General features: G+C 47.4%; 1 protein-coding gene across 1 annotated transcript in view; it reads left to right on the forward strand.

The window, feature by feature from the left end:
- The first annotated feature begins 317 nt into the window (after positions 1 to 317).
- Sfrp1 (secreted frizzled related protein 1) overlaps positions 318 to 12,249 on the forward strand; it is a 44,043-nt gene continuing 32,111 nt past the window's right edge. The window contains exons 1-2 of the mRNA XM_090353878.1: positions 318 to 1,105; positions 6,832 to 6,909. Of these exons, the coding sequence (XP_090210004.1) occupies positions 562 to 1,105; positions 6,832 to 6,909 (622 nt within the window). The 5' untranslated portion in view covers positions 318 to 561. The remainder of the gene's footprint in view (positions 1,106 to 6,831; positions 6,910 to 12,249) is intronic.

Consider the following 12,249-nt stretch of genomic DNA (forward strand, 5'->3'; position numbering starts at 1 on the left):
GTCTTTCCTTCTTGTTAATTTTTTTTTTTTTTTGCTTGGTTTTCTCTCCTTTATTCACTCTGATCACTTTTTAAGGGGTGTTGACCTGGGTCTAGTTCTAGTAAACCAAACCCTCTGGTCCAGTGAAGCGATTGGTTAATGGCAAAGCTGACTGGCCGGGGAACGAGCGCAGCTCGCGGCAGCCGGGAGCTGATTGGCTGCGCGGGGAGACTCCCGGGCTCGGCCGCCCGAGCACCGCGCACTCCAGTCCTGCCGCGTCGGGAGTCGGAGCCGCGCGCTCGCCCGCAGCCCCGCCGCGCCTCCGCCAGCCGGGACGGCTCGGGGTCCCCGCGCGCCTCGCTCGCCTCGGGCGCCAGCTTCCCCCGCAGCTCCCGGGGCAGGCCGAGGGCCGCCCTCCCAGCCCTCGCGGGAGACCCAGCAGGAGCGCGCGGTCGCCGAGCCCGACGGGGTCGGGGACGGCGCCTTTTGTCCCCGGGCGATTCCTAGAGTTTGCGGCGGGACGCGGGCGTGAAGGCGGCGCCGGCAGCCCCGACGTCGCGGGAGCGAGTGCGGGGAGCCAGCATGGGCGGCGGGCGCAGCGCGGGGGGCCGCTCCGGGGCCGCCTGGGGCGTGCTGCTGGCGCTGGCCGCCGGGCTCCTGGCCGTGGGTTCGGCCAGCGAGTACGACTACGTGAGCTTCCAGTCGGACATCGGCTCGTACCAGAGCGGGCGCTTCTACACCAAGCCGCCGCAGTGCGTGGACATCCCGGTGGACCTGCGGCTGTGCCACAACGTGGGCTACAAGAAGATGGTGCTGCCCAACCTGCTGGAGCACGAGACCATGGCCGAGGTGAAGCAGCAGGCCAGCAGCTGGGTGCCCCTGCTCAACAAGAACTGCCACATGGGCACCCAGGTCTTCCTCTGCTCGCTCTTCGCGCCCGTCTGCCTCGACCGGCCCATCTACCCGTGCCGCTGGCTCTGCGAGGCCGTGCGCGACTCGTGCGAGCCCGTCATGCAGTTCTTCGGCTTCTACTGGCCCGAGATGCTCAAGTGTGACAAGTTCCCCGAGGGCGACGTCTGCATCGCCATGACCCCGCCGAATGCCACCGAAGCTTCCAAGCCCCAAGGTGAGGAAGGGGTGACCCGCAGGACCCGCCGGGGCTGCCGCGGGGCGGGCACCCCGGTTACCACGTCCCGGCTCGGCCCCGGGCTGGCCGCGCCAGGTGTGGGGACGGTGGAGAGGTCCCCGGGGGCTCCAGGGCCCGCCCTGCGCCTCTCCGCGCCCCGATGGCCCCGCGGTCTTGCGTGGGAGCCGCTGTGCCCCGGGGCCGCTCCTTGGAGCTGCGCTTCTGGGGATCCAGTCTCGCCTTCTCCGTACCTGAAACAAAGCCTGGTGCTTTAAGGAAAAAAAGTGCGTTCTCCAGTCCCCACCTAAATTATTATTATTATTATCATTATTTCTAGCGTCCCACTGGGATGTTTCCACAGGAAAAACACCAGAACTTCAGCAAAGAGCTCTCCCCAAGAGGAGAATGCTGTGCGCAGCGTTGATTTTTTTTTTTGTTTTTTTGTTTTTTAATACCTCTAAGTCTGCGGCGGTGGCGGGGGGTTGGGGGGGAGTTTAAAAAACGGCAGAGACTTGTACGTTTCACCTCACGGCTAGCTGTAAGTTGGGGAGATTTAGGGGGTGGAAAATCTCTCAGCCCTATCTTTGCATACCCCTCCCCCACGCTCATTTACTCAAATCCTCAGGTAATTAGAAAGATAAAAATGTAATTAGCGTTTTGTTTATCTCTTCCAGAGGGGGTAGGAACCTGCAAATTGGACTTTGAAAATTCCTAATAGCCCTGGACCTGAGGGTCCTCTCCGAGCCCCTCCTATTTAAAAGGCAATTAAAGAGTGGGGAGGGGGGGGAATCTGGAAACTAAGAAAACTCACTATCAGCCCAGCCTGGTGGCCTCATTTTATAGGAGTGAATTCAATCCTGAATTCTTCCAAAGTAGGGACTGAACTCAAAGATGGGCAGGTGATTATCTGGAGCAGGAGGCCATGACCCGTGCTTTCTGCAGTGGGTTTTTGTTGTTGTTGTTGTTGTTTGTTTGTTTGTTCGTTTGTGAGAGCAGAATTTGCCTTTGTTCTTTAACTTGTTGGTGATGCTTTAAAGAGGGGTGTGCAGTCACCTGCTGCCCCCTCCCAACCCCATCCCAGCCAGCATGAAGTAAATCACAGGAGCCCTCTGAATATATCCTTGCTGACATCAGGGAGGGACCGGGGTCAGCATACTCCACACCGAGTGGCAGAGGCCTGGGGAGGTTTGTGGCAGTAGCCTTCTGTGTGCACTACCGGAGTTCCTCTGCTCTCAAAGTGAACTTCCCTGAAAGTGATGTGCTTTGAGAGGGAGAGAGGTGCGTTCATCCCGCTGATCAAAGCCCCTGATGTGTAGGTGGGGAGCTATCTCTTGAGTTGGCAGAGCTTCCTTGCCTTGGACCTGCTGCTGGTCAAGCAGGCTCTGCCCAGAGGCTATGGCCAGGCTTCTTTGAACTGAGTTCACTGTTAACCCCTTTCTGGGACCATTCATTGGTGAGCCTAACTAAAGTGGAGATCTCTGAGGAAACAGAGGATGAGGGGACTGAGGGGGAAGAATCCTCCAACTTAACCCCTTCCTCCAAAGGCTGCCTTGCAGTGGAGAGTTCCACCATCACCAGACTCCATACAGCTTGTGCTGGAGGCTGCTAGTTCACTGTTCTCTCTCCTCCTCTGGGCTCAAGTTGTCATCCACCTTTGGTGAATGGAAGGCAAAGCCTGGGGAGAATCAGTCAGGAGTGCAATGGGGCTTGAAGGTGTTTTTTCTTTCCTCTGCGATTTTGGTGCGAGCAATTCTGAGAGCTCAGGCTCATGGTTCTTCTAAGATTTCAACTTTCCATGAGAAACCCCATGTATTCTCAAAGGGTATACGTGTGTGTGTGTGTGTGTGTGTGTGTGTGTGTGTGTTGAGAGCAGGCAGAGACCTATCAAACTACTAGTCCTCAGAACTGCACAGCTGCTACTTTAAAAAAATATATTTTCTATTACATGCGTTACTCTTATTTACTTTTCCTCTATTCGTTGTATTCTTTGGCATTAAAATCAAATTTTCAAAGCAGTATCAATCTTTGCGTACATTAAGTTGGTTTTTGTTCGCATTTGGGGGACATGGAATGTTAAGGGTATTGAGTAGCCCTTCCTTATGAAGGATAAGCTTAATAATGAGTAATGAGTCAAAAGGCATTTTCCCAAACACAGATACCCAAGCTACAAGGGCTTCTGTTACAGGAGAGGCAGTCACTTCTTTTCCAGGAAAGTGATTCCTAAATCTTGCCTCTACATTAGACCAGTACAAAAATTGTTTTTCCCCTTTCTTGCCAGATTTAATGATGGGAGTGGTAGGAACAAGTCCGTTTAGTGTTCAGTGCAGTTGTATTCTTAGTCATGTCATGTTTTAAAGTTGCCTAGGTGTTTTAGATACAGCTTGTAGAGGCTACCATGCCCTTTTTTCTTCCCTAGAGTCCCTTTCTACCACTCAGTGATCTGGCCAGGGAAAATATGGTTAGTGAGTGTATTAAAAGTTTGCATGTGTGTATTAGAAAGACAGAGAGACCTTGTGAGTGAGACAGATTTTGTATCTGCCTGAGAGATGTGTGTGAGAGCTCTTGTATGTGTATGTATGAGATTTTTTTTTTGCCAGTCCTGGGCTTGAGCTCAGGGCCTGAGCACTGTCCTTGGACTTTCTCAAGGCTAGAGCTCTACCACTTGAGCCTCAGCACCACTTCTGGCTTTTTTCTATGTATGTGGTACCGAGGAATCGAACCCGGGTCTTCATGCATGCTAGGCAAGCACTTTAACCACTAGGCCAAACTCCCGGCCCCTGTATGAGATTTTTTATGTGTAAGAGATTTTCAGTGTGTGTGTAAGAGATCATGTGTGGGAGAGAAAGATATTGTGTGTGTGTGTGTATGTGCGTGAGAAAGAGGTCTTGACATTTGTGTGAGAAAGATCAAATGGTATGAGACAGAGATCCTGTTTGTGAGAGAGATCTTGTGTGTGTGTGTGTGTGTGTGTGTGTGTGTGTGTGTATGTGTGAGAGAGATGATGTTTGTATATGTTAGATTTGAGTGTGTAAAAGGTCTTTTGTGCATGTGTGTGTATACTCATTTAAAAACATTTAAAAGAGTGACATATCTCAGTTGCAGTCTTTGCCTTTCTCCTTTACCCTCCTTTAAATATTGGTAAAATATTAATATTAACCAAATACCAAGATTTTTAGATTTTGTTCACATACCCTAACATTGTTTTAAATACATCTCATAACCATAGATGAGTCCCCTTTCAGGGGAGCTGGGATGGATTTCTCTGGCAGCACAGCCTGCAGGGCCCCAAGGACACAAGGGCACAGATAAATATTGCCTTACACATTCCTCTTCCTTTCTCTGGCTAAACCATCTCAGAACAGAGTCTGGCGGTGAGAAGATGGAGGCTACAGAGAGCCATGTTGAAAACACATAGCTCCCAGTAGGGAATTCTTGCTACTAAGAGTCCTTAATATCCCAAAGAAATTCATGGACTAAGAAAAACACCTTTATTGAGTGCAGGCACTTGGCTGCCAATCAGATCCAAAGGAGATATGGTGAGTATATAGGGACTATGACATGTGGCTTTGTATTCACATTGCTCTAACTTTGGCTAATATGACATTCCTAGAACCTTCAGAGGTGATAATTTCTACTTACAAAAACAAAGAGAAACACAAAGCTAACAAAACAAAGAAAACCTGAAAGCATGCTTTTATTCTCCTGCTTGAGATCGCATGGTCCTTTCTAGTTGTAGGACTTCTTACCTTGTTTTACTCTCCTTGGGAGTAAGAACGGTGAAGGAAAATTTCGAGCAAGGTTTTGTCTTGGTCTGAAAAGTCGTGTGTGCAGAGCACAGTTTGTTGTGCAGAGCACATTTGACCTAAAGGCAGTCATGCCAACCTTTGTTTGGAGTGTGGTTCTTGCTGCCCCAAGAATCTGAAAGGTGTCTGGCTCTGATTACAACACTGTAAGTGAAATCTGTCAGGACAGGGCCATGGCCTATGCTAGGCCCTGTAGGAAAAGGTCTAGGAAGAGGTTATGTCCAGAGTGGGGCAGGAATCTGGGTGTGTGGTGCTGCTCCCTCCTTTTCTACCTTGAGGAAGAGTCATAGAGAGTCCACAGGGAGGGAAATGACATGTTAGAACCACAGGAAGAAGAGGATGAAGAAAAGGTGGTAGGCTTACCAAACTTGGTCTGTCCTGCCCTTTTAGCCTCCTTGGCATCCATCTCAGGCAAATGTCCTGTGCTCTTTATCTGAGCCCAGCTCAGCCTCCCTGTAGTGCGTGCGTGCGTGTGTGCGTGTGTTTTAAAGAATTTGTGGTGCTTTTTGGGTCCTTGATGAGCACCATGTTTAATGGAGGATGAGGAGGAGGAGGGGATGGAGGAGAAGGAGCAGTAGGCCAGTGATGACATGACACTTCCATTGGCCCTGGAGGACTCTCCTCTTCTATGTGAAAGAGGCACCTCTTATCCCCTCCCCCAGCTCCAACAGCATTTTGGCTTGGAGGAGGCCTCTGGTTCTGGCCTCAGATGTCTCCTCCCCTGGGGCCTAGCAACCTCCCAGTGGCATGCCTGCCTATCTGAACTCACCTCTTCAAAGCCCTTCCAGTCCTTTCTGAAAGACCCTCTAAGGTCCCCTCCCCATCCAGCTCTGCCCTCCCTTTTGGTGGGCCATCCCACCCCCACTCAGCTGCTGGCTTCCTGCTCAACTCAGGCCACTACTGCAATGGGCCTTTTGGAGAGGGGACTTTAGGGCCCTGGGGCTGAAGCTCTGATGAGTTTGCTTTTCTCCTGGCTTCTAGAAAGCTGGTCAAAGGATGAGCTGATTCTTTCGTTGTCTACAGGTAAGAAGGGGACAGGAATTGGATGCCTTTATTTTAGGGAAAGAAGGAAGGACAGGAAAGCACTATCTTTGTTTCTAAGCCAACTTTTTCTAGGGACTCATAGCAGCAGGCTTGCTCCATGAACTTTTGGTGGTGGTAATTCAATCAACTGCGCTGTACTCTGCACCAGTAGACCAACACTTTTCTTTCTTTTTAAAAATAATTTAATTACTTTATTGTTGTTTTAGAGGTGTTGTTTTAGTGGGGTTACCTTTACATATGTCAGGTAATAAGCACATTTCCTTCCCTATTCTCTCCCATTGCTCCTCTCCCATCTCTGTCCACGGGTTGTATGGTTCACGTTCATGAATTTCCTGTGGGGCTAGTGGGGCTCATTGCTGCCCCCTTTTCACCTTTTTCCACTGATTTTCTGCTCTTTCCCACCTTCCCTCAGATGTGCCCTTGTGTACACCGTAGATGAGGTAAGGAAGAGTTCTTAGAAAAGGAAAAGACTAAGGAAAGATCCTTTGTTTCTTTATCTTTGGCGTTCATTTCAGTATGTTATACGTACGAAGAGGTGTTTGGGTGTCACAACTTGGAGATTTTCGCCTATGACTATCCTCTTTTGGTGTTACTCTGAGCATCTGGAATCCTGTATAATTTGTCATATCCCATTGTACTTTAAATCTAACTTTCCCATATCAGGGGGAACATGTGCCATTTTAGATGAACACTTTTCAAGGAGCCTTTTCCCTACTTTAGATCCTGCGCTTAAGAGCCCTTCTTTTTTTGATTCTCAGGATATCCTTCTGAAATGCTAGAACACCTGTAGTTACTTTACCTGTTCCTTAAAACTGTCACTTCCCTAGTATTGTCCAGCCCCATAATTTACAACTTCTGCTTCTTTTTTTTAATTCTTAGGAACAACTGTGTGTCCCCCGTGTGACAACGAATTGAAATCTGAAGCCATCATTGAGCATCTTTGTGCAAGCGAGTTTGGTAAGACAGCATTCCTGGCTACCTCTGGGGCCTTCTTCTGGACAGTGCATCTCCATGGAGTTTTTCCTTCTCCATCTCCCTCTTTTTCTAATTTCTGCTTTGCTCAAGCAGATAGAAGGCTCTGGTCAGGGAGAGAATAAACCAATATGAGTCATTGTATATATTTAGGGTAACCCATAAGTAGTGAATGGAGGCAGATTTAGAGACAATTAGATAGGAGCTAGGGATCACACCAAATCTTCAGAGGCTGTAAGAAGGCCCCTTCTCAGTGATCCAGTGAGGAGGCTTTGGTGGGTTCTTTCCTTGGGGTTCATTTTCATATTCACCCCTAGGTGTCAGCACTACTCTACCTAGGGTGTCTTCTTAAGAGGGGAGATTTCCATGCTTGGGGGATTTAGAGGTGGTTGGGGGCAGTCACATTGTCAAAGGCAAAGGAATTGACCTTCCAAGAGTGGGATGTTCGTCCCTTGTCCTCTATCACTCAGGGTGGAAAGATTTCCCATCAGTACCTGCAGCTCCTGGAATAGGACTAGTCCAGGCCTGGGGACCAGATCTGGGCATAGTTCTATGTAGGGACATTTCGAACACCTAGGTCCATACACCATGGCATCTCTACCCTGGGAAAACTCAACATGAAGGGCATCATTTTGGAGGGCTAACTCCTTTCCCACTGTCTCTGCTTTTCATGGACGTAGAGAAACAGCCCAGGACAGCTTGACACTGAGTAACACATTTTTTCTAATTTCTACATTGTGTCCCTGAGGTTGAATTTCTTATGAAACGCCCACTAGGAAAGACATAAAGGTAGGTAATATGAGGCTTTGTGTTCATTCGAAACCAGCTCCTCTGTGTTGTCATCCATCAGATGTGACAAAGCACAAGAAAGGGTACTGGTAAGTCACACACATGTGGGAGCACACATGAGACTGAGGAGATTATTCATCATGGTATTCACACACACTCAGACTGAGAGCTGACATCACAAGAATGGGGTTGCTCTCCCTTATCTCCCATCACTCTGGGTTGGAAGAAAATTCCCTTCAGCACCTGCAACTCCAGAGAGCCTCAGGAGCCTTGGTTGTGGCTTTTATTTTGACATTAGGTGTCCCTGCCTGCCCCGGGTCTCGGAGGAGAATAATACCCCCAGCCAACAATTGGTCTCTAGTGCATTCCACTGCTGAGATTTGGGTCATATCCTCGCTGTCATTCCTAATTTTATTTGAAAAATAATTATGTTTTTGAGGCAAGGGCTTGTTCTATTGCCCAGAATAGACTTGAACTTGTGATTCTCCTGTTGTAGCCTCCTTAGAGCTAGGATTACTAGTGTGAACTACCGTGCCTGACTTGTTGTACTACAAAATGAACATAGAGTTGAAGACATCCGTGGTGATGAAGAATGTAGTCTGTCCTTTCCTGTAACTAATGGTCCTATCATTTGATTGTGTGTGTGTGTGTGTGTGTGTGTGTGTGTGTGTGTGTGTGTGTGTGTGTGTGTTTGGTACTAGGGCTTGAACTCAGGGCCCAGGTGCTATCCTTGAGCTTTTTCTGCTTCAGGGTAGCACTCTACCACTTGAGGTAGGGCTCCATTTCTGGATTTTTGTTGGTTAGTTAGATATTAGAGTAGAGACAGCTTGGACTGTCCTACTTTCATCCTCAGATCTCAGCTGCCTGAGTGGCCAGGATTACAGGCATGAACCACTGGCACCTGGCTTAATATTTGCTTCATAATGTTAACACTTTTGCTGTATTGGGCTTTCCTAATGAGTCAAGCAGGTGTCCTGCTCAATAGTCTGTGGCATACTATTTCAGCAACAAGCTTTTCATTTACAAAGGTATATTGGCTCATTTCCCAATAATATATTTGAACATAGAGGAAACAAAGACATAAATAAATCTCTTCAATATCCTGGCAAGAAGACTTTTTTTTTATGTGAGCCTGCAGGAGAGCAAGCTCAGATATGGATGAGATCCCAAAGGATAACTGGAAGACAACTAAAGAACTGCTCTTTGAATTTCATTGATCTTCAAATATGGTAAATCACACCACTCACACTTAGAAGTTGGCCCCTTGACATTTTCAAAATTCAGGAATCACATTTCTAGAGAAATTGAGAGGTAATGGATACATTAGAGGGTGCTGCTTTGTGTTCAGGTAATTTAATCAGGTTCAGCTCCTTGGGGAAGAGTGATGGAAGCCCCTGGAATCCAGTGTATAGAGCTGACTGGCAGGTGATGAATATCCTGTCAGGAAACTCAAAGTCTAGTGTGTCTGATCATTTCTATGCATGTATCCCTTTACTCAACATTTATTGAGTACAAAACACTGGCCTCTACACTGTAACCTCAAAGTACCTATCTACAGCAAGACAAATTTAAGTTTTTTAAGTCTTTTTAAGACTTTTAGGTCATAACCAAACAGTAATCAGGGACTTGCTAGGTATTTATGACTCAGTTTATAACTCAGGCTGTAGACAGGGATAGGGGAAAATCAAGGCCCAAAGTGGTCTTAGGAAGCTGAAGAAAGGAGTTGCATGAACCAGTTACTGGTGGTTCACACCTATAATCCTTATTACTCAGGAGGCTGAGATCTGGAGGACTGAACTTAGAAGACAGCCTGGGCAGAAAAATCTGACAGACCATCTCTGATATAACTAGCAAAAAGTTGAGCTGCAGGCATGGCTCAACTAGCACCCAGTGAGTCTAGCAAAGGTGAGGCTCTGAATTCAGATTCTAGGATCTGACCAAAAAAAGAGAAAGAAAAAGAGAAGGAAAACAGGCTACCACATCTTTAAGCTCAGAATCTTCAGAAATTACCAACCCCAATTGTCATCAAGTCTCCCTGTCCATCAAGGCTTTGTGACAGTTAAAATAGATATATTGGTAGATTTGGGTTGAAGAGCTTGAATGCTTAGAGTGTAAGGCAGAAGTCTAAAGGGGGCTCTGGTAACTTACCTGGCATGAATGCCTGGGAGCTTGCTGACTCAGCAAGCCATCCAGTACTGTGAACCCGGATGCTTTATCAGTGTGATTAGCTCTGGACTGTGTCCAGAGCATTATTTCCTTTTTCAGCCCAGACATTATTTCCTTCTTCTGGTCATAAGGTCCTCTGGGACCTTGAGGCCATCATACCAAGTCCTCTTATTTGGTACATGAGGAGACTGACATCCTCCTGGAGATTTTTCACTCCACTTGGCCCTGCCTTTCCCACCTCTGCAAAGATGAATGTGACTGGACCTTCACCCCTGATGTATTTCTCTGCCTAGTGAGAAGATGAGGTGTGCTAGGCCACTTTGCTAGACACAAACTTTCTTGGATCTGTGCTTGTGAGGTTCTTTCATGTGTGTGTGTGTGTGTGTGTGTGTGTGTGTGCACGTGTGTGCACGTGTGTGTGCACGCGCGCGCTGGTACTGCAGTCTGAACTCAGGGCTTGGCTTTTTTCCTCAAGGATGACACTCTATTACTTGAGCCATAACTCTACTTCTTCCAGCTTTTTTTTCCTTTTCTGCTGGTTAATTGGAGATAAAGAGTCTTTCAGATTTATCTGCCCAGGTTGGCTTTGAACTGTGTCCTTCAGATTTCAGCCTCCTGAGTAGCTAGGATTACAGGCATGAGCCACCAGTGCTTGGCTTCTTGTGAACTTAAAAAAAACAAAACAAAACAGTGCTTTGAATTCCCCTCCTCCCAGTTTCTCACTCCCTCTCAGGGGGTTGAGCTTAATGGTATCTTTAGGACCCTAGAGAAGCCAGCCTTCATTTCAAGTAAGCAAGGCAGTCAGCCACACTGATGGGATTCAGTTAGGAAACAAAGACATTTGAAAATGCAGACTGACACACAACAGAGAAGAAAAAGAATGTTTGACTCCCCACAGCAGTGGCCTTGCAAAGGGGGAGGCATCAGTTGCTGGAAGGCATTCTGAGCTCCAGAAAGAGGGAGGTGTGTTCCTTGTGGGATCAGCATGCACACCAGACTTTCTGCCAGCACATCCTTAGATTTTCACAGTCACTATGTGACTTGGGCATGCCCAATCACTTTACTTTCTCCTGGACACTGTGGGTTTTCAGCCTTCTGGCAGGATTCTCTGGCTGTTTGTCTCTCTCTACCCCTGCACTCTACCCCTCTGTTTAGAGCACATTTTTCCCCCAACAGAGGAAAATTCAGCAGAAAAGCCTGTGTATGGATGCTCAGGAATGCAGCTGGATCAGCTTGGATCAAGTACCAGATGTGGGAAGCCAAAAGTTAGATGGTGCAAAGTCTCCAGATTCAACATGGTGTCCAGTCTCCTGCTGTGTTTCAGTTAGGGCGCACAGTTCTGCTTTTTGTTCTCTGCTTTTTCCTGCTCTATGACAACAGGGTGCCTGCCCCATTTGCCTCTTGAACAGAATTTGCAAGCTGCCACACTAAGAATCTTGCTGTTAACAGCTCAGTGCCCACAGCCTCCTCCACTGCCTCTCCCCCCCAACCTCCCAGGTTAGTTTACCTCAGGGATATGTAGATCTGATTTATAACTGCTTTGAGGTTAGAATGTGGCCTCCAGCCACTTTCTGGAGCCTATAACCCCCTAAGCTTTCCTGGTAGACATTTTTTTTGATGAAATATAGAGCTTTTGCTAAGGGAGATCAGCCTCTTTAGCTTTTTAAGCTTGAAAATTCAGATGGTAACTTCTACAGTCCTGTGTTTTCTTGCTGTGGAAAAGATTTCTTTGCCCCCAGACATTTTCCTTGCCCTCTAGAAGGACTTTTCATTTTGCCTATATATTTCCTCATCAAGAGAAAAAAAAAACCTGTGCTTTGCATCTTAAAATTAGCCAAATAGGAAAGAAAAAAAATCTACTCTAACAGCATTTGGGAGCATTTCCTAGAAGAAATGTTCTCTGAGGTCCTAGCACCTCTGCATGCCTGTCTTCACTCTGCTTCACAGGTTTCTCAAGATACTTGGCTGTGGTGCTGTGTAAAAGACAGTGTCTCACTCTGCAGAGCAGGGTAGTATGCTCTCTTGCAAAAAGTAGGCTCAGCCTTTCCAAACTAAACCTTGAATTTCCTCTCAAGGATAAGGAGCGCTACTGCCAGCTCAGTAACTGAAGCTGCTGTAAGTTACTTGAGAACAAGCTCTGTGTCCCATGCCACATTTTACCTGATGGCAGATGCTGGCTCACTGTAAGATGCAGGATTTGATTTGCACCACTGACAAAGAAAACATACTTAATGCTAAATGTGAAGAAAATCTGAGTCTTATGGTGAACAAAAAACAAGGCTTATTTGTACCTAAATAGACCCTGGCACAGTGTCTCATATGTAGTAGGCATAAAATGAGTTTGTCACAAGGGCATGCAAAGGACAGGAC

Source organism: Megascapheus bottae, chromosome 20 (genome assembly GCF_031878675.1).
Source record: "Megascapheus bottae isolate mThoBot1 chromosome 20, mThoBot2.hap1, whole genome shotgun sequence".
Lineage (NCBI taxonomy): Eukaryota > Metazoa > Chordata > Mammalia > Rodentia > Geomyidae > Megascapheus > Megascapheus bottae.